This window comes from Notolepis coatsorum (assembly GCF_963971535.1).
Source record: "Notolepis coatsorum genome assembly, chromosome: 19".
NCBI classification, from domain to species: domain Eukaryota; kingdom Metazoa; phylum Chordata; class Actinopteri; order Aulopiformes; family Paralepididae; genus Notolepis; species Notolepis coatsorum.
In genome coordinates this window covers 55798773-55820046 of record NC_140183.1, presented here as the reverse complement: position 1 = coordinate 55820046, position 21274 = coordinate 55798773, and the positions used below count along the sequence as shown (strand labels likewise).

General features: G+C 42.0%; 1 protein-coding gene across 1 annotated transcript in view; it reads right to left on the bottom strand.

Moving 5' to 3' along the window:
• Nucleotides 1–51: 51 nt before the first annotated feature.
• Nucleotides 52–21274, bottom strand: part of LOC311246203 (polycomb protein SCMH1) — a 69699-nt gene continuing 48476 nt past the window's right edge. Inside the window, 3 exon segments of the mRNA XM_084336320.1 lie at nt 52–963; nt 6171–6304; nt 7556–7657. Coding sequence (XP_084192446.1) covers nt 844–963; nt 6171–6304; nt 7556–7657 — 356 coding nt within the window. The 3' untranslated portion in view covers nt 52–843.

The following is a 21274-nucleotide window of genomic DNA, read 5'->3' as shown; positions in this document are numbered from 1 at the left end:
TTAATTTAATATTAAATACCAACAACAATGGCAGTTATATATTTATTGAACATTATTGAGTATGATAACGCTCTCAATGTATGAACTCTAATAATATAGTATAAAAAATTAAAAAAGTACAAATAACAACAAAGACAAGACAAGGCATTGTAAACAACATCCAGAACAACATAAAATAAACTGATTTCATGGCAGTATTTTCAGAATAAATGTTTGATACTTTTGTTCTCCTAGATTTTTTTCTTTGATCATAAAACATGTTATTTTTTCCAACCATACTTTATAGTGTCATCATTGCAAAAAAAAAAAAAAAAAAAAAGAGCCTCAAAACGAGACATCAATCTGAATCCCAACAGCTGGGACGAGAAGTGTTTTTCTTTTAGACTTTTCATAGAACATATTCAACACAAAACGTTGAAAAAGGCAAAAATGCAAGTTCATATCTTCTGGGGTACAAAACATGAAATGTACAGAATATATGTAACATAATAAACACAGGCCCAAAATAGCCTTTAACAGTTTAAATTGCCACGTCTGACTCTTCCAAGTCATACTGAAATACTAAAACATGGTGAAAATGATGACGGGGAAGAGGCGGTGATTCTGCATATCCCATGCTGCCTTCGGGGCTGGATTGTGCCACACAAAATAAACGCTCCTCATTGGATGAGGTCGGGATGGGGGGCGGGCAAAGTGGGTATTTAATACCAGACGCGGTTGTCTGATGCCGATTGCTACATGTAATGGTCCATATACCTTCCCAGTATGCAGTGTTTAATATACTGTATGGGTGGGAGGGGAAGAGTCCTTTGGGGAAAAGGTGGGGGTTGGTTGATGAACTCATCAAGGGCGTTTGAGCTTGTCGATGTGGAAGGCGAGCTTGAGGGCGGGGCCGAGCTTCAAGCCCATGTATTTCATCATCATGTCACTGCGCAGCAACAGGAGGGCTTTGCCGTCAATCTCCTGCAACAGAAGAGGAGACAGGTTTGGTTACTATACAGGTTGAACGATCATATAACTCAGGAGAATGCAAATTCTCATTGAAAGCTGAGGGCTCGGGTTATTGACATGATCCACATTAACCACACAGAGCCGCCTATCGTTGGGCTAAGGTATAACCAGAGATAAGGAGGAAGTGGGAGGTTTCACCTTGCCTCTACTTCCCGTCAGCGAACGAGAGAAAGGAAATACAACGTGCAGACTAGGACTAACAGATTTGGCTGTTCAATATGATGACTCGACTATTCATTGTTGTTGTTGTTGTTGTTGTTGTTGTCGTTGTTTTCATAGACTATCTAGCAATCAGAAAGAGTTTCAGCATGATTCTGACCACATTAACACTATGGTCGCCAAAAACGCCTTACCACGTCATTCCTCGCCATGCTCATTCTGCCAAAGACGCCGTACCACGTCTTTGATATCAATATTTAAAAAATCTGTGATCGCAATCATATTTCTCCCCCGGAGACTTGAGATCTACGGTTGATCCCCTCTCAACTCTCCAACGGTTCAAGAGCGCCATCTGGTGGCCGATCGGCGGATCGCCAAGACAGGAAACAGGAAATGGAAGCTGGTGCTCATTCCAATTCGGTCCGATCACTCGGTAATAGTCCCAGGACTCGAGCTAGACGCAATGGATAGCAATCCGTTACCAATAACTCGATAAACAACATAATTTGGACGTATATACTATTGTACAACCTGGAGATGGATCGCATATTTCTACATCCCACAATAGGAATATTTCTGCTCCACGCTCATCGCCCAACGGCCCGAGGAGACTGGGGTAAGATTCAGCGTTATTTTTTAACGTGTTCGATATAAACTGCTCTGATGATCATATCACCCACACTAGATGAATCATCTAACGTTGGCCACGGAATTATAAACGACCCCCCCCCCCCCCATCCGGTCGACATCAGATGATAAGTAGTAACTTCTAGAAGCACGTCCATTTGAAATTTTTTATCTTGCGCCGATTGCCATCAAACTGTATACAATCATCAATATAATGCATTTAGGGCTATAAATCACGTTCTGGAGAAAGCTGCAGAAAACGATAAAAACATACTTATACTTTAGACCGTATTTTAGTATGAATATGTGAATGAAAAAGTATAACGTTGCTACACCCTGAACAATAGATACTTGATGTTGAATGGGCCATAGTAATGTCAATTTAGCAATACAATTTAAAAAGTTATAGCCCTGCAAAGAAGGGGAACTTCTCCATAGACAAATAGAGCTGGCGTGGGATGGTTTATTAAGAATATAAGCCTGGCGACCAAAGTGTTAACATAGTCACCTGCAACAGAATCATGGGGACACAGGGGTATTTTGGGGGCATTTAAAAATCAATGAAAGACAGCTGCATAATAACACACTTTAGTCATATTCATTATGTCAGAAAGACAAACAAATTCGGCTACTGCAGTTCTAGTCCTACGTCCTGAAACAGCACAGCGTGATTCCAGTCTGCTCAAATGACCTTATCCACACAATAAGGCAATTGATTGAAAGCACACAAGTTATTTTTAGCTTTTCATTAAAAGTATTTTTAACACTTTCAGTGCCGGCCGTGTTTTCCTTTTTACCCCGTTGAATGCCACCATCCACGGCCAATGTTAACGTTAATATCGCCTAATCTATGTTTTAAATTATGGCTATGTGTCTAATCTGCCCGTCGCTTATCAAAGAATCATTTTCCAGTCAACATTGTCAAGGCAGATTGTATTTTTATCGCTTCATTTCCGTTTGATAGCATTTTGAAAATCACCCGTTTTCGGGGAAAAAACAACCCATGCCTATGATAATCGCCTTTTACTGGAATATTCCAGAACGTTGTCATTTGTCTGCCTATTTATGAATCGTTTTCAAATAAACGCTAGATGATCGATAGTATATGTGTGCGCACGCACGCTCGTGCCGTGCGCTGATAATCGCTGCTCTTATTTCCTCATGGCTTTTACAGTCAAAACAGCCATATCACATAAACGCTTATATATCCGTGAAAACGAGTCTGATTATCCTAACACTGATAACATAGATTCCTTACCTGAGGTCAGATGGTATCCAAATGGTTTATTCCAATTTCCGATCGCCATTCGAAAAAATCGATAAATGTATTGATCCATCGTGTGTACAGTATAACCCATATTCGCCGTGGCTCAGAGGCTCCAGAATGAACTCTGGTAGACCCCGGCTGCATCAGTGAGAAGTAAAATGTGGAGTCAGAAATCCGTTCTACCATTCACTTTCATTGAGTCCATTCCAAAAGGGTGATTTACCATCTGGGAGACGATAGGGGGCGCTTTTTTCACATCTGAGCGCCGGCGGTCCCTGGATCTCCAACGGTAGGCTCGCGTGATGCAATATGATTTCAGATCGCTAATAATAATAAAAAAAAAAAAAAAAAACGAGAATACTCGTGACCGTGGCATTCACCGGTCGGGGCGTAAACCCGAGAATAGCCGTGAGTGGCATACAAAGTGTTAATAGTATGATATTAATACCAAAATGTATCATAATTTATTTGTAGAAGCCGTGCTGTTCTATAAAAAGACATTCAGCAGCACCCCCATAGCCCAAATGGAATGTTCCTAGACATTCAGCACCCCCATAGCCCAAATGGAATGTTCCTATAGACCAGTGGTCACCAACCTTTTTAAGCCCAAGATCACTTTTTGGTGAAGGCAAGATCTACCTATTGAAGCGTTGAGAGAAAAAGACAGCCAAGATTGTACTTTAAACTAAATGAATTTTATTTGCCTGTATTCTAATTACATGCAATGCTTTGGTCCAACATTAAAACGTCAAAGTAGAACTGTAATATGTACTCTCATATTATTAACATTGACAAACATATTTACAATTAGCATTTTATAAAGTAGAACTGTAATGTGTACTTTCTCAGTCAGTGCTAAGTGCAGTCATCTTATGCAGCATCACTTTTCACATCAAAACAAAAGTAGAACTGTAATGTGGAGTTTCTCATATTATTAACATTGACAAACATATTTACAATTAGCATTTTATAAAGTAGAACTGTAATGTGTACTTTCTCAGTCTCAGTCAGTGCTAAGTGCAGTCATCTTATGCAGCATCACTTTTCACATCAAAACAAAAGTAGAACTGTAATGTGGACCTTCTCCTATTAATTAATATTGCCAAACATATTTACAATTAGCATTTTATAAAGTAGAACTGTAATATGTACTTTCTCAGTCAGTGCTAAGTGCAGTCCTCTTATGCAGAATCACTTTTCACATCAAAACAAAAGTAGAACTGTAATGTGGACCTTCTCCCATTAATTAACATTGCCAAACATATTTACAATTAGCATTTTATAAAGTAGAACTGTAATGTGTACTTTCTCAGTCAGTGCTAAGTGCAGTCCTCTTATGCAGCATCACTTCTCAAATCAAAACAAAAGTAGAACTGTAATGTGGACTCTCATATTAACATTAGAAAATGCTAATTGTAATATGTTTGTCAAAGTAGAACTGTAATATGTACTTTCTCAGTCAGTGCTAAGTGCAGTAATCTTATGCAGCATCACTTTTCACATCAAAACAAAAGTAGAACTGTAATGTGAACAATTTTTTTTTCAGGGAAAGATCTACAGGGAAGGTTTCAAAGATCGACCAGTCGATCAAGATCGACGGGTTGGTGACCACTGCTATAAACGTTCAGCACTCCCATATCCCAAATGGAATGTTCCTAGACATTCAGCACCCCCATAGCCCATGTTCCTAATAGACATTCAGCACTCCCATATCCCAAATGTAATGTTCCTATAGACATACAACACCCCCATAGCCCAATGTAATTTTCCTATAGACATTTAGCACCCCCATATCCCAAATGGAATGTTCCTATACATTCAGCACCCCCATAGCCAAAATGGAATGTCCCTATAGACATTCAGCACTCCCATAGCCCAAATGGAATGTTCCTATAGACATTCAGCACCCCCATAGCCCAAATGGAATGTTCCTTAGTTTCGTAACCCATTTTTTCCTGCCACTGCGACGATTCCACTGAGAGACTCGCAGACGACACAAGCTCCTTAGATGCAGTCATGGAATAGAGGGACTATTCGGGGTCACCCCGAGTGCAAACCAGACTCGGAGTCTGCTCTCAGCGTTTGCATGTTTGTGGGGAGTTGAGAAACTGTGCCAATTGTTGCAGATATTATCTAGTAAAAGCACATTTATATGACAAGTAGTTTTGGAGAAACAACAGACTGGTTGCTATGGCTTGGTGGGGGAAGAGCTTGTTGTGAGGGGCTTTACAGCCATGGCCCGCTGTGCGATTCCAACAGCAGACCATTCTGCTTTCAATTAATTCTCTATGGGAGCATGCTGGGATAGCTTGCGGCGCGGACCGAGCTCTTATGCACATTTATTTTTTTAGTTATAAGATTATGAGCCTCTTTTCCATTGCCAAAGGAACCTGATGAACTTCTGTTGAGTCCTGAGATGGGTTCTTGTTTCTGTTTCTACAGTTGCTACTTCAAGAACCACAGATGTTGGGAAAAACATTAAAAAAAAGTCTCGGCTGCCTGATTGACTGTCAATCTGCCTATAAATAAATATTTCACAGTAAACCTTTGCCTGTGTGACGACACCAGAACAGAGAAAATAACACTGGACCATGTTAGGAAGCTAACAAGTACATTTGGTAGAAGTGTATGAGTTAGTATATCTGGTAGAACTGTATAATAATAATAATGCCTTTCATACAAGAATTGCAGCTCAAAGTGCTTCACAGCAGTACAAAAATAAAAAAATAAAATAAAAAAAGAATAACATAAAATGAGCATTTATATAAGAAGTGCAGACAAAAATAAGTAAAAAATGTATTGCAGCAAAATAGACAAAGTATAAGTTCCTATATCTGGTAGAACAGTATGAGTTACTATATCTGGTAGAACTGTTTATGTTACTATATCTGGTGGAACTGTTTATGTTACAATATCTGGCAGAACCGTATATGTAACTATATCTGGTAAAACGGTTTATATTACTATATCTGGTATAACTGTATGAGTGACTATATCTGGTATAACTGTATGAGTGACTATATCTGGTAGAACTGTATGAGTTACTATATCTGGTAGAACTGTATGAGTTACTATATCTGGTAGAACTGTATGAGTGACTACATACATGTTTTCTGAAGAGGTCAGCATGTGGAGCCAGTACAGGGTCGATGTCTCTGATGTATTGCATGACGTCCTCCACTGTCCATAGGTTGGGGTCCTGATCGCTGGGCCTGGGACTCTCCCGGAAATTGCCCAAACCTAAGGAGGGAACACAACACATTACTATAGGGATATAATAAAAACTAGCCCAGCTTTATCCACACCAATAAATATCACCTTGTGTGTAGAGCTAAATCTATATTCTATATTATAGCTATGGATGCAATACTATGGCCCATTTGACATCGAGTATCTATCTTTCAAGATGTGAAAAAGGAATAATTTTTCCATCCATACATTCCCGTTTTATACCGTGGTGAATATAAGTATGGTTTTAGAGCGGTTTAGGGTAATTCCTGGGAGGCTAGTAATAGGCCGCGACGCACATTATACTTAATCCATTGGCATTTCGTCCCTATACATGCTACAAATTAAAAATTCAAATGCATATGATCGGTATATTATGTTCCATCATGAATGCATGAAAGGGGGGGGGTCATTTCTGATGAATTGATTGTCAATAACGGCATTCGTTAGTACAACAGCATACGCTGATTACGGCGATGGCTATGAAAACAAGGCACAATCAAGCTGAAATTGACGTTAAATTGCTCTTACCTGTGGCCGGTGAGATTCCAAAAAGAATATTCCAATTATTTGATTGCCATCTGGTAGATCATATGTCCATTTGGCTCACGACATAACCCACCACGGCATAATGAATCGGGGGTCCCAAAAACTATTCAATGCGATCGGGTAAAGCCCTCGGCCCAGGCTACTAGAAAAGTCCGCCCAGAGGAATTTCATCGACACACAGCCACATACACAGAGTCTCAAAGGGAGTGCAACATCGGCCGCATACCACCAGGCGGCGGTATTGGACTTTTGCGATCTCAGACTCATTCCCTATGGTTACACAGGCTCCATGGATGGATAATGATTGGAAATAGCGAATAAAAGAAATAACGATCAAATAACCATGGTTACTGTCAGGAAGTGGATTTATACTTTATAAATGACAAAAGACGTGACTTCACTGACGTTCTCTACAACCAAAACAATCATGGACGTGGTCAATTTAAACCCCTATGCCAACGATGCACCTTTCAAGTATAATTCTATTACCCGATTACTTTTGTCTGTTAGATTGCCATCACTAATAACACGCAATGTGATTTTTTTCTCCCCATGTCAAACCTACATTTTCATACTGCACAGAAGGAGCAGATTTTTTACCTACTGGGTGACCCTGGTTCTAAATAGCATAGAATGTGGGTAGTAGAGTTAATAGCTTGCGTCTGACTGTGTAGGTACTAAGGAAGGTTTTGATATCTCAGTGTCTCCCTCTACCTGCAGAGTTGAGGTGCAGCAGCTTGGAGGGGGAGCTGGGGGACAGCGGACTCTTCTTTAAGTGCTCTGGGCCTCCTACACCATTCTCCATATACGACTCACCTGGAGAGAGAAAAGAGTTAAGCCACAATGATTTTAGATTTAAAAAAAAATATATAGGTCTATTTTACTCTATTGTTCACAACTTTACCAACATAAACAAAGCTATTACAGCCCCAAAATACAGCATATACAGTTTAAAACGTATATTTATCCGTTATCTAATGTTAGTCCTTGTATCAAGAGCTCAGTTAATCGACTACAGAATGAAAAAGTCTTCTTTCACGGCTACACGTTTACATTTGGATCACGGATTGGGCCTTTAGGTCTAGAATAAGGATTGTCAGTTTCCACACTCAGGCACATTGATGTTCCGTGCAGTGAATATAGGCCACAATTCAGCAAGATATTCCTCCAGCTCTTGGTCCACTTCGCTTATTGCGTCATCTTTGTTGTGTAGGATTCGGGTAGTCTTTTCTTCGAAGAACTTTTGGCGCCAGAAAGGGAGATAACCAAAGGAGAGGGTGATAACAAATGGTCATATTATGCCAGGGAGAGAGGATATTGGGTCTCTTTGGTATTTCACCTTGGAGGCGAGAGGGCTTTTTCGGTGTCCTTCTTCGGCATTCAGCTCACACAGAGAACCTGAGAGCAATCTATTTCTAACTATTTAGCTGTTTACACATGTGGTCATAAAGAAATTCATGAAAACATGATTAGAGGAGGTAATCACAAGTACTTACCGTATCAGTCACAGGTGTGAGTCTTCAATAATGTTTTTTATCCACTTTTTCTCCTTCTTTTTCTGTTTTTCTCCCATCCCAATGTGCCAATTCCCCCCTCCCGTCTTGATCGTTGCTCGCATGTGCCCCCCACTGGTCGGTCGTAGGGAGGGTTGAAGAATCTATCGCATGTCCCCTCCGATACATGCAGAGTCAGCCAGCCACTTCTTTTCACCTGCCAGCGCGGACTCTCATTGGCGAGGTGTAACGTGTGGGAGGCTCACACTATCCTCGACATCTCCTGTCCTTGCTGTGCAGGCGCCCTTGACCAACCTGTAGGAGTCGCTGTTTACAATGACCAGATTACCACCCATCGACTCCCCTCCCGCTGACTCTGCCAATTGAGTCAGTATGACGGCCGGCCCAAGCCGGAGGCAACGCTGACAGCCGGATTCAATACCGGTGTCTCACGCGTTGGTGATGAGCGCTTAGACCGCTGCGCCACCCAGCCGCTAGGGATGGGTACCGAATTCGGTACTTTTGAGGTACCGAACCGAAACACGTCGGTACTACCGAGTATCGATTCGATTTTTTTTTTACCTTTTTTCTTTTCATGTCAACGTTCACACGCACAATATATGCTTACCTAGGATTTGACTTGATTCAACAACAAAGCAGTCGGAGCAATGGCAAGCCGAAAACTGTTGAAATTGTAGTTAGTTGACGTTTGGATTTCTTTTCCCACAACTGAGGTAGGTAAATTACATTTCTTGAGACTAAAGTACCGAAAAAAGGTACCGTTGGGTACCGGTATCGATTCACAGGTACCGGTACCGTATCGGTTCAAATGTGAAAGGTACCCATCCCTACCAGCCGCCAGTCTTCAATAATGTTGAACTTGAATGGTGATACATTTTGTGAAGACATTTGTTCTGTGATGTTTGTTGGCAGATGACTCCTTGGCTTCAGAGAATCTCATATTTAATGCCGTTAACGTTACACTACCTAACGTTAACATAATTAGCAAGCATAGTGTAGCTCGTCCTGCGTACTCATACTTTATGCCTTGCTGAAAGATTGGTTTGTTTTCTCCCCACTGGTATTGCTTCAACGTGTTCCTCTCCAGTGTTAAAGTGACATTGTTAATGTAGTGGGAGAATTCTGTATGAAGGGATGTCTGTTTTGCCATTACTGTATGCTACCGCAAGATTGTTGTTGAACTTTTGAACTTGTGAATGTGTGTGTTGCGTGTCACCAGAAGGTGATGTCACTGCCAGAAGATGCATCTTGTTGCAGGACAGGAATAATTGAAATTCTAGTATTTACCGGCTAACTGTAAACCCTGGATCAAGACCTTGACCTCCTACGAGAGCCGTTGTCCTTAACCAACCAACATTGTGTTTCTACTAGGGATGGCACGATACCACTTTTTCATGTCCGATACCGATATCACAGCCTTGAGTATCGGCCGATACCGATCCGATCCTCCCCCCCCCCCCCTCTTAAAAACAAAAGCCTGTGTTTAACCTAGCCATCTATAAAACATCATGCTAAAACTGTGAAACAAATCCTACTCCCCTAAAATAATAAATACATAGCAATAGCATACATTACTCAATTATGCAATAGTGCTGCTGCTTTTTATTTTGTTAAAATCTTTTAGTTAATAAGTTAATAAGACTACAGCGATTTCATGACGGCTTCCTGTCCTCGCCCCCGTTTTCCAGTGCAATGCTTGGACATTTTTAAATCATTGGTGAACAAACGTAGTGCTGAAGAAATATACACTTTGATTGCCGTTTTGATAGGGTTATGATCTTTACTCTAGACTTTGTTTGAAAAAGAAACACAACATTGTACTTATTTGGGATAGCCGCGTCAGAGCCGGTTTGCCAACATGAAGCGAAGCGGAAACCTAACGTTACATTTCCTACAAAGGGGCTGGTTGTCCTGCACAATACATTGAGTTATTTTCTCCGTTAAGCCCAACGCACACGGCTGGCGATTTTTGCCAGGCGACGATTTTTTAAGCGAGGCGACCGACAGAATTGTATCGCTTCCATTGTTATGAATGAGACAACCCACACAGCAGGAGATTTTCTAGCGACAATCGCGCAGCAACTTCTGTCGCCTGGCTAAATATCGCCTCAATCCACATTTTTTGAGGCGATGGCAGGCGACAATGAGCAAATAACATGACTTCTACTGGTGTATCATTTGTAATATACATTTATTTATCAATACATTCATTTATCAATAACCTACGTATTATTACCATGCTACTTATGTTAATTAGTGTGGGTGACCTGGCAAAGCCAGGTCCACACCACACTATTGTAATCTATATTGTATCTTTATTATTCTTTATTCCGCCGATTTTTGTCCAGTAACCCCTGCCAGAGCTTTCACACCACACACAAGTATAAGTTATCAAAACGACCGGCTTGGTCCAACTCGAGTTGCTATTACTTTTTGGAAAGTTTCACCGCACCGTTTGGCTACAAATCAACTCTAAACAGGCAATTTTGGTCCATAGGAATGAATGGCGGAATGTAAATAACTAGAGTGTAGAAACTGCATTTTTTTGTTTTACCTTCACCTTTTGTAAATTGCGACAATTTTGGACGTAGATATAAAAACACACCAAAACGATGACTGTGCCCTCGCTCACAAAAGAAAAAAAATGGAATTGGACATTTCTATCTCAACTTATGACCATTTCTTTGACAGTCATGCTCCACATACACACTAATGGACTGTCCACTCTAGCTGAAATCTGTGATTTCACAGTTCCTTCTCTTGTTTTCCGATCGCCACACAGGCCACAATTGTCGACGGAATTACACAATATCGTAACATAACCGTTCATGAAGTTCCTCAAGTGCTCATTAAAATAACTAAGCTTAATCTCTTATCGTTTTGATTTAATCATCGTGAGAGTGAAGGAAGCGCAGCCTCATTGAAATACATTGGGGATAGATTTGTGTCAGTTAGGATTTGAATCAAATAAGGGCGCTTTCACATATAGTTTTGGTGGACTCTGTGCGGTTCTGGTGGTGAAGTTGCAACATTGTTGCATTCGTCATTTGGTTCGTCTGCATTCACATTGCAATTTGTCAAGCGCACCAAACTTTCTGAACAATGTCACGCGGTCGAAAAGGGTGCTCGTCTATTGGACACAACAGTGAAAATGTGTGTGTGTGAATGCGAGCCCTATTGTGTGTGTGTGTGTGTAGTAGACGCAGCGGGAGGAGTGTAGCGGAGAGAGAGTCGGAGAGCGGACGGTCTCTCGGTTTGATTGCATGAAGCGCCGGTGAGGTTGACCGGTGAGGAGTTTTTTTGCGCGCGCGTGTGTGTGTGACTGCGAGCCCTGTCTGACTCCAGTTCCACCATTTGACCGAATGTCCCGCATATTGAGAGGATGTCCCTCTTTTCGAAGCAAAAAAAAACATGGGTCTCTAAAAGCCCCTCACTACAGTAAACGTAGCAACCCGCCTCTTGTCCACACACATTGCTCTGCTCGTAACGCCACCTCATATCGCAGATCTGATTGATTAGGTAGTAATTTAGCGCTCTGTCGTGAGAGTCGTGAGTCACTTCCTATATTTGGTCCGCGTTTGGTCCGATGAAGCGAACCGAGACCTATGTTTTTTGGCGGACCAGAGTTCGCATGTTTGGTCCGCACCAGAGTTCGACTGCGCATTCACACCACCCCAAAAAAGCGGACTATCGAATTCTGGTCCGATAGTCCGGACCAAACAGCTCTGGTGTGAAAGCACCCTAAGGCTAGCAGGTGCGCATGACTCAGAGGGAGGTGTCAATCAACTCAGTACTGCCATGACCTAGCCATGACCTCTCAGGGGATTAACCCTCGATCCTTAGGCCGCGCCCACTTTTTGTATATTTTTAACCGTTTGTCGTAGAGACTTACTGGTTGTGCTATTGTACTCAGTAGGGATATCCTCTTTCATTGGTCTATGTTGACCACGCCCCCATGGTTCAGCTCCTCCCCCTTCAGGGGATGAACCCTTGATCCTTAGACCGCGCCCCCTTTTTGTATCTTTTGAACCGTTTGTCATAGCACTCAGTAGGGATATCCTCTTTGATTGGTCTATGTTGACCACGCCCCCATGGTTCGGCCCCTCCCCCTTCATGTGATTAACCCTTGATCATTAGGCCACGCCCACTTTTTGTATCTTTTTAACCGTTTGTCGTAGAGACTTGCGGGTTGTAGGGGTGTAACGGTACACAAAATCCACGGTTTGGTACGTACCTCGGTTTTGAAGTCACGGTTCGGTATTATTTTCGGTACAGTGGGGGGGAGGGGGGAAACAATATAAAACGAATTGGCCATAATTGACTGAGCAAACTAATGCTTACTGCTGTAACCTACTAATAACACTTAAGTAAATCTGAAGATTATTATATAGCAGATGCTTGGATAAGTCGTGGACAACTGTAGCATGTGCTTGTTTATACATAACCCCTTTCATGACTGTGATGCTTGAATACAGGGGCAGGGCTTGCATCACAGTCATGAAAGTCTAGTTTATACAGAGCTGGTGGTATGACTTGCTGGTTGAAATACGGACGAGGGAAATAGATAGCGGGGCTATATTACTTTTAACATGTCCTTAATTAAACCCAGTGTTCTCGACAACGGAGTATGGTCGCAGATCTGCTGCTATAAAAACACCTATGGCGTTTGTTATTGCTTTGGCCCGGTCTGCATTAATAGCAAGATGCTGCTTGAATGCAACGGGGACAACGGAGTATGGTCGCAGATCTGCTGCTATAAAAACACCTATGGCGTTTGTTATTGCTTTGGCCCGGTCTGCATTAATAGCGAGATGCTGCGCCCGTTGCATTCAAGCAGCATCTCGCTATTAATGCAGACCGGGCCAAAGCAATAACAAACGCCATAGGTGTTTTTATAGCAGCAGATCTGCGACCATACTCCGTTGTCCCCGTTGCATTCAAGCAGCATCTTGCACTAGGATCCGTTTCTTCCGTGTACCAGTGATATTCACATTCGGGTGATGCCGTTTCAAATGCGTGATAAAGTTTGCAATAAAGTTGAACAATGACATGGCTCTGGCTTGTCAGTTAGTATTGACTCGCCATACTAAGGCTAATATGCTATGCTGAATTACAGCTATCGTTCAGTGTAGTCAATTTTGGCGAGTTGTTTCTATATAATTCACTTATGACAAGTCATAATGCCGCGCGAGTCTCAGAACATGCATACTACGAGAGAGAGAGAGAGAGAGAGAGAGAGAGAGAGAGAGAGAGGAGAGAAAGAGAGAGAGCGCGATCGCGCTATTTATCACAGTTTCACACCAAACTGGGGAGGGGTGTTACAGTATGTAGCCTATTTGAGCACACCTGAATACTGGGCTGTTGTTGATATGCAAAGACAGCTGTGGTACTTAGCGCCGGGTGCTCACTTGACTTTGCATGACAATGGCTCAGAGATGGCCAAGCAGCCGTTTTCCTATCACGTCGCGTCACCGTTTATTATCGTGCAGGGGACACTAACTGCATTCTGAAAACATGCCGGGGACACTAACTGCATTCTGAAAACATGCCGGGGACATTTCCCGGGGACCCCCCCCTTAGTTACGCCCCTGAGCTGCGCGCTGCGTGGAATGAACAAACAACATCCGGTTAGTTGTGCACGTTATATTAGGGCCGGGGGGAATTAAGTTCCGCAAAAAAAGGTTCCATACCGTTGCAATCGCTCGGTGCACAGCGCGTACTGTACCGGAGGACCACATTGAGGCGGTACAGTACGTATCCGCGTACCGCTACACCCCTAGCGGGTTGTGCTATTGTACTCAGTAGGGATATCCTCCTTCATTGGTCTATGTTGACCATGCCCCCATGGTTTGGCTCCTCCCACTTCAGGGGATTGACCCTTGAACCTTAGGCCACGCTCCCTTTTTGTATCTTTTGAACCGTTTGTCGTAGAGACTTGCAAGTTGTGCCATTGTACTCAGTAATAATAATAATAATAACTTTATTTGTATAGCACTTTTCATACAGAGGTTGCAGTTCAAAGTGCTTCACAACAGTAGAAAATACAGGCATAAGCAAGCATAAAAAGATAGACAGGTAGAATCAGTGTTTCACATTAGGATCTAGCATCCCAATAGGCTCTCCGCTTACAGTTTTCAGTAACACAAATAGTAAAAATAGTTTAAAATGATTCAGTTTAAAAATAGTCAAAATTATAAAATAGAACGGACATAAAAAATACAGGCATGAGCGAGCATAGCAAGATATGGCAAATCACAGTGTTTCACATTAGGATCTAGCATCCTAATAGGCTCTCTATTCAGTAATACTCCTGTAATTCCCAACATACTTCACAGTACATATTGCTGTAACTTTAGTGATATTAGATCACAGGGACACGAACCCACACTGTAACTTTAGTGATACTAGATCACAGGGACTCGAACCCACACTGTAACTTTAGTGATACTAGATCACAGGGACTCGAACCCACACTGTAACTTTAGTGATACTAGATCACAGGGACTCGAACCCACACTGTAACTTTAGTGATACTAGATCACAGGGACTCGAACCCACACTGTAACTTTAGTGATACTAGATCACAGGGACTCGAACCCACACTGTAACTTTAGTGATACTAGATCACAGGGACTCGAACCCACACTGTAACTTTAGTGATACTAGATCACAGGGACTCGAACCCACACTGTAACTTTAGTGATACTAGATCACAGGGACTCGAACCCACACTGTAACTTTAGTGATATTAGATCACAGGGACTCGAACCCATACTAAATAGTGGGACCTATTGCATGAACAAATAATCACAGTGTTTCACATTTGGATCTAGCAAATAATAAAAATAGTTTAAAATGATTCAGTTTAAAAATAGTCATCAGTAAGAAGTTAAAAGTGCAATAACCGACACATGAATTTGATAGGCAGTGTATAAGAGTAGGCAGGGTAAGAATAGTGCAGGTAAATACAAGTTGTGTCAGGATATCCCTGATGTTTCCTCTTGCCACTAGGTGGTAGCAGATATCTATCAGTGAAATGCCTGAGCAAAGAGATAGGTTTTAAGCTGTCTTTTAAAGATGTCTAGCGAGTTGGCTTCCCTGATGTTTTGGGGTAGTTTGTTCCATAGTTTTGGGGCATAGTTGATAAAGGCTGCATTACCGATCCTCTTTTGACTGCTTCTGGGAGCCTCTAGTAGTCCAGCAGCTGATGATCGCAGTGTTCTTGCTGGTGTGTAATTTATTAGAGTGTTGGCGATGTAGCTATGTCCCTGTCCATTTAGAGCTTTGTATGTAAGGAGAAGGACCTTAAAGTCAATTCTAAATGTTACAGGAAGCCAGTGTAAAGCAGCTAAGACTGGACTAATGTGCTCTCTCCTTTTGGTTCTAGTTAGCAGTCGGGCTGCAGAGTTTTGGATTAGCTGAAGCCTCTCTGTGGTTTTCTTAGGGAGACCTGTGAAAAGTGCATTACAGTAGTCTAACCGGCTAGATATGAATGCATGAATTAGCTTCTCAGCATCGTTCTGATTAATAAATGGTCGTACTTTTGCTATATTTCTGAGATGGAAGAACGATGTTTTCGTCACTTTGCTAATATGAGAATTGAAGTTCAGTTCTGAATCTATGATAACCCCAAGACTAGTGACCTCAGATTTGATCCAAGGGGTTAGTCCCCCCAGGTTCTTTATTAATGTTTCTTTTTTAGTTTTGGAGCCGATAATTAGAATTTCAGTTTTGTTCTCGTTTAGTTTCAGGAAGTTCTTACTCATCCATTTATTTATTGCCAGTAAGCAGTCTGTAATGGAGCTAATCGCTGTATCATTTGGTTCAGCAGATATGTACAGTTGTGTATCATCCGCATAGCTATGGAAATCTACATTATGTTCTCTGATGATATCACCAGTAGGGATATCCTCTTTCATTGGTCTATGTTGACCACAGGATTTGAATCAATTAAGGCTTGCAGGTGTACTGAGTTCATTGACATGTGCATGACACTTAAGGGAGGTGTCAATCAACTCAGTACTGACTTCTACATTCATTGGTGGATGTTAGCCATGACCTCTATGCAATGGGTTAACCCTTTAACTATACCACTTATATTAGACACCCTAGCAACCACCTATAACACCCTAGCAACCACCTATAACACCCTAGCAACCGCCTATAACACCCTAGCAACCGCCTAGAAACACCCTAGCAACCACCTATAACACCCTAGCAACCACCTAGAAACACCCTAGCAACCAGCTGTAACACCCTAGCAACCACCTATAACACCCTAGCAACCACCTATAACACCCTAGCAACCACCTAGAAACACCCTAGCAACCAGCTATAACACCCTAGCAACCACCTAGAAACACCCTAGCAACCACATATAACACCCTAGCAACCACCTAGAAAGACCCTAGCAACAACCTATAACTTAGTAACCACCTAGAAACACCCTAGCAACCAGCTATAACACCCTAGCAACCACCTAAAACACCCTAGCAACCACCTAAAACACCCTAGCAACCACTTAGAAACACCCTAGCAACCAGCTATAACACCCTAGCAACCACCTATAACACCCTAGCAACCACATAGAAACACCCTAGCAACCATCTAGAAACACCCCAACAACCACCTATAACACCCTAGCAACCACCCTAGCAACCAGCTATAACACCCTAGTAACCACCTAGAAACACCCTAGCAACCACCTCTTTTGTAGCTTTTGAACCGTTTGTCATAGAGACAAAACAGACCCTCTCCCGTTGGCCGGCGGTGCACAGGCATCACCCACACTTTCACAATTTCCCCCGCAGAATTGTCTAGTTATTATTAACAGGAACTATTTAAATAAATAACGTTAGTTGGAGAAGCTATAGTGGCCGCTTGTCATTAACACATCCGGTGCCGTTAACGTAGAACTGCGCTTCTGTCGCCCGATCGTTGAGTGCCGGAAACGTAGATCTATGTTTTTCTCACGGTATTTCTTTTATTCGCTATTGCCATTCATTATTCAGCGGGGCACCTTGTGCATGCTGTACTGAATGTGTCTGAGCTGGCAGACGGTCTTATACCGCCCTCTAACGCCATCGGCCATTATTGCACCCCGTTAGAAACGGGTTCGTTTATTTTCTCTACCGAGCTGCGGCGTGGGGGCGGGTCCTAAACACTCCGGCAAAACTGCAATGCCCAACAACGTCGGAGACAGGATCGCTGTGGATAACTGGAATGGCGCTCAGATATTTGGATTCTTTTTTTTGCATTACATCAGAGACCAGGTAAGGACATTATATATGAAAGCTTGCGTTGATCTGATATTTATTTCTACCCCGATCGACGCTGGCTCTGTGTCTGTATGTGTGGCTGTTTGCCGTTGGGTTGCAGGAGGGGGGGGGGGGGGGGGGGGGGGGCGCGCCGGTCTAAACAACATTGCATGCGTGCCGTGCACGAGGAAGGATAATAATTATGATCTAGCGTTGATTTCAGGAAGATCAGATAATCAGGCGAAAAATGACAACGTGTTTATTGAATTACACAAAAACGCAGTTTTTGCGTCTTTTCCCTGGAATGACTCAGAAGCACCCAAACTATATTCATATTCAAAACGGTGTAAAACGGAAATGTACGGATGAAAAAATAATCAGTTTTTTGCATGTTGACCAGAAGCAAGTCACTGAGACTCGACAGCGTTATTAGACCCATAGCTACGGTATACTATAAAATATAGGTTTAGCTCTACAAACTACAACTACGTTTACATGGGTTTAATGGACGGCAAGGAAGGGGTCACTTCCCGGAAGGGGCATGGCACTCATTGTGTTAACTAATAAATTGACAATGCGCCACGATACACCTACTACATGTTTTTATACTCGGGTAACAAAAGAATGTGTGGTGGATGTTGACAGAGTTTAATGTCCAGGCTGCAGCTGATGTAGTTTGTAAGGGTTATTGTCCAAAGAAAATGATGGTTGAGAACAGAACAGTTTGCGTCTTCCGTGAAAAAACATTCTCTCTCAGCAGGTGCATAACAATACTTGTCCAATCGGTGGTAGTGAACGTATTGTAGCGATCAGTCATGCAGTAATGTCAGGAAGAATGAGGAGAGGTTGCATTCGTATATAGTGGTTTAATTCCAGCTCAATATGGGTTTTACAGGTTAATACTTCCCTTGTGATGCACAACACAGCTACCTGCTAATACGCCCGCTTCACGACAACCTAACGTCCTGTCCGTCCTCCCATATCTCCCGGGGGGAAACAACACCCCCAGCTAAACATATACCTGCACGGTCGGGTCTGGTGTGGGGTGCTAAGCAATTGTCGTTGAGCGACAGACGATCGCGTCGCCCGCCGTCTGCGGTCGGCTTTAGAGTTATCAGCTTTGCTTTGTTACCGTCTGTAGGGAGTTTCTCGCACTTCTTTTTATTATTATTTTTTTTTTAAGATAAATCTTTTGGCGTTTTATCGCTTTATTGCTACTGGGCAGTCCAGTAGAGAGAGACAGAGGAGGAATGGGAGACAGAGTGGGGGGAAGACATTCGGCAAATAACGACGGGTTCGGGAATCGAACCCGGGTCGGCCGTGTTGCGGCTGAGCGCGCTATGTGGTTCGCCACTGGGGCGCCCCAGTTTCTCGCACTTCTGAATGGTTTCCAGCAAAGTTAGTTGCAGTCTTGGCATTCCTTCATTGCACGTATAAATTCGGCATACTCCGTTTCAATGATGTAACGTTAGTCCAAGTGTTTAATTTAGGGATGTCCGATATTATCGGCCTACCAATATTGGCATTAAAATGTGATATCGGAAATGAAATTATTATTATTTTTACATTTATTTAACCTTTATTTACCCAGGCAAGCAGGTAAGAACAAATATTGATTTTATTTATTGTCAAAAGTATGCATAATGTTGTGTTAATTCCACGACAAGAGATATGTAATGTTAATTACCTGAAATTATTCCGTTTTTGGGGGGGGAAACCCTGCATATATCGGTATCGGTTGATATCGGTATCGGAAATTAAGAGTTGGACAATATCGGTATATCGGTAAAAAAGCCAATATAGAACATTCCTAGTTTAATTAAGTCCCTGGTGTTGAAGTTCCCAGTGTTGCTGCCATCCCTAGAAATACTTACGTTGCAGATATTACACTCGCAGTGTTTCCCACAGGATTTTGTGAGATTGTGGTGGGTGAACCTCTGACCCTCTAGGGGTGTCCGGGGGCATGCCCCCCCTGAATTATTTTTGTGTGTGTACATTTTAAAGTTAAATACATCAATCTGGTGCACTTTGAGAGCAAAATAAAGAGGCTAGATCTATGATGAACTTTGTGCTCAAAACACAAAATTTACTAGACTAGTGCTTCCCAATCATCTCCTCGAAGCACCCCAGCCATTCTCCACTTGCACAATCTGAATGTAGCCACTTCCGGCTGACTTCCGGTTGCCAATGGCACTTCCTGTCCCATCCAAATACATTGGTTTTAGCTACTTTTCTCCCCTTATTTAAACAACTTTGTCGTCACAGAGAGGCAATGAAACGTTTGTATTATTATAGTATAGAATGTATTTAATAAGCAAACGTTTGTCAGCAGGGTTTTTGGGCTGTATTTCATGTAAAAACGTTTACTGTTAGTTTCCTTGCTCAGCCAGCATTAGCTAACAGAAGCTAGTGGTTAAACAGGCCGGATTAGCTTTGAGCTAACTATCTTTCCCGACCCATGTATTCATTCCATTCTAAACATAACGTTAGTTTACAAAACATGACCTGTCTATATAACGTTGAGGAACAAATTATATAGACGGGTAATGTTTTGAACAACTAACGTTACGTTTAGAATGGAATGCATCGGCAAAGATCCGTTAGCTCAAAGCTATTCCGGCCAGTTTATCAACTTCCTGTCATTTAGAAATATGATTTTATAGTGAAAATCATTACCAAAACGTCCGGAAAAACCTAACGGGAGCATTATAGACTGTCATACAAATGTACAAATGCTATAAGGTGGCAAGAAATGCACTATAAACAATACTTTGCGGCGTCGTTTCTTGCGCTAGCCTCTGTTGTTAGCCAGCATTAGCCTTAATAGCTTTGAGCTAACTATCTTTGCCGATGCATAAAGTATTGTTTATAGTGCATTTCTTGCCACCTTATAGCATTTGTACATTTGTATGACGGTCTATAATGCTCCCGTGAGGTTTTTCCGGACGTTTTGGTAATGATTTTCACTATAAAATCATATTTCTAAATAACAGGAAGTTGATAAACTGGCCGGAATAGCTTTGAGCTAACTATCTTTCCCGACCCATGTATTCATTCCATTCTAAACGTAACGTTAGTTGTTCAAAACATTACCCGTCTATATAATTTGTTCCTCAACGTTATATAGACAGGTCATGTTTTTGTAAACTAACGTTATGTTTAGAATGGAATGAATACATGGGTCGGGAAAGATAGTTAGCTCAAAGCTATTCCGGCCAGTTTATCAACTTCCTGTCATTTAGAAATATGATTTTATAGTGAAAATCATTACCAAAACGTCCGGAAAAACCTCACGGGAGCATTATAGACCGTCATACAAATGTACAAATGCTATAAGGTGGCAAGAAATGCACTATAAACAATACTTTATGCATCGGCAAAGATAGTTAGCTCAAAGCTATTAAGGCTAATGCTGGCTAACAACAGAGGCTAGCGCAAGAAACGACGCCGCAAAGTATTGTTTATAGTGCATTTCTTGCCACCTTATAGCATTTGTACATTTGTATGACAGTCTATAATGCTCCCGTTAGGTTTTTCCGGACGTTTTGGTAATGATTTTCACTATAAAATCATATTTCTAAATGACAGGAAGTTGATAAACTGGCCGGAATAGCTTTGAGCTAACTATCTTTCCCGACCCATGTATTCATTCCATTCTAAAC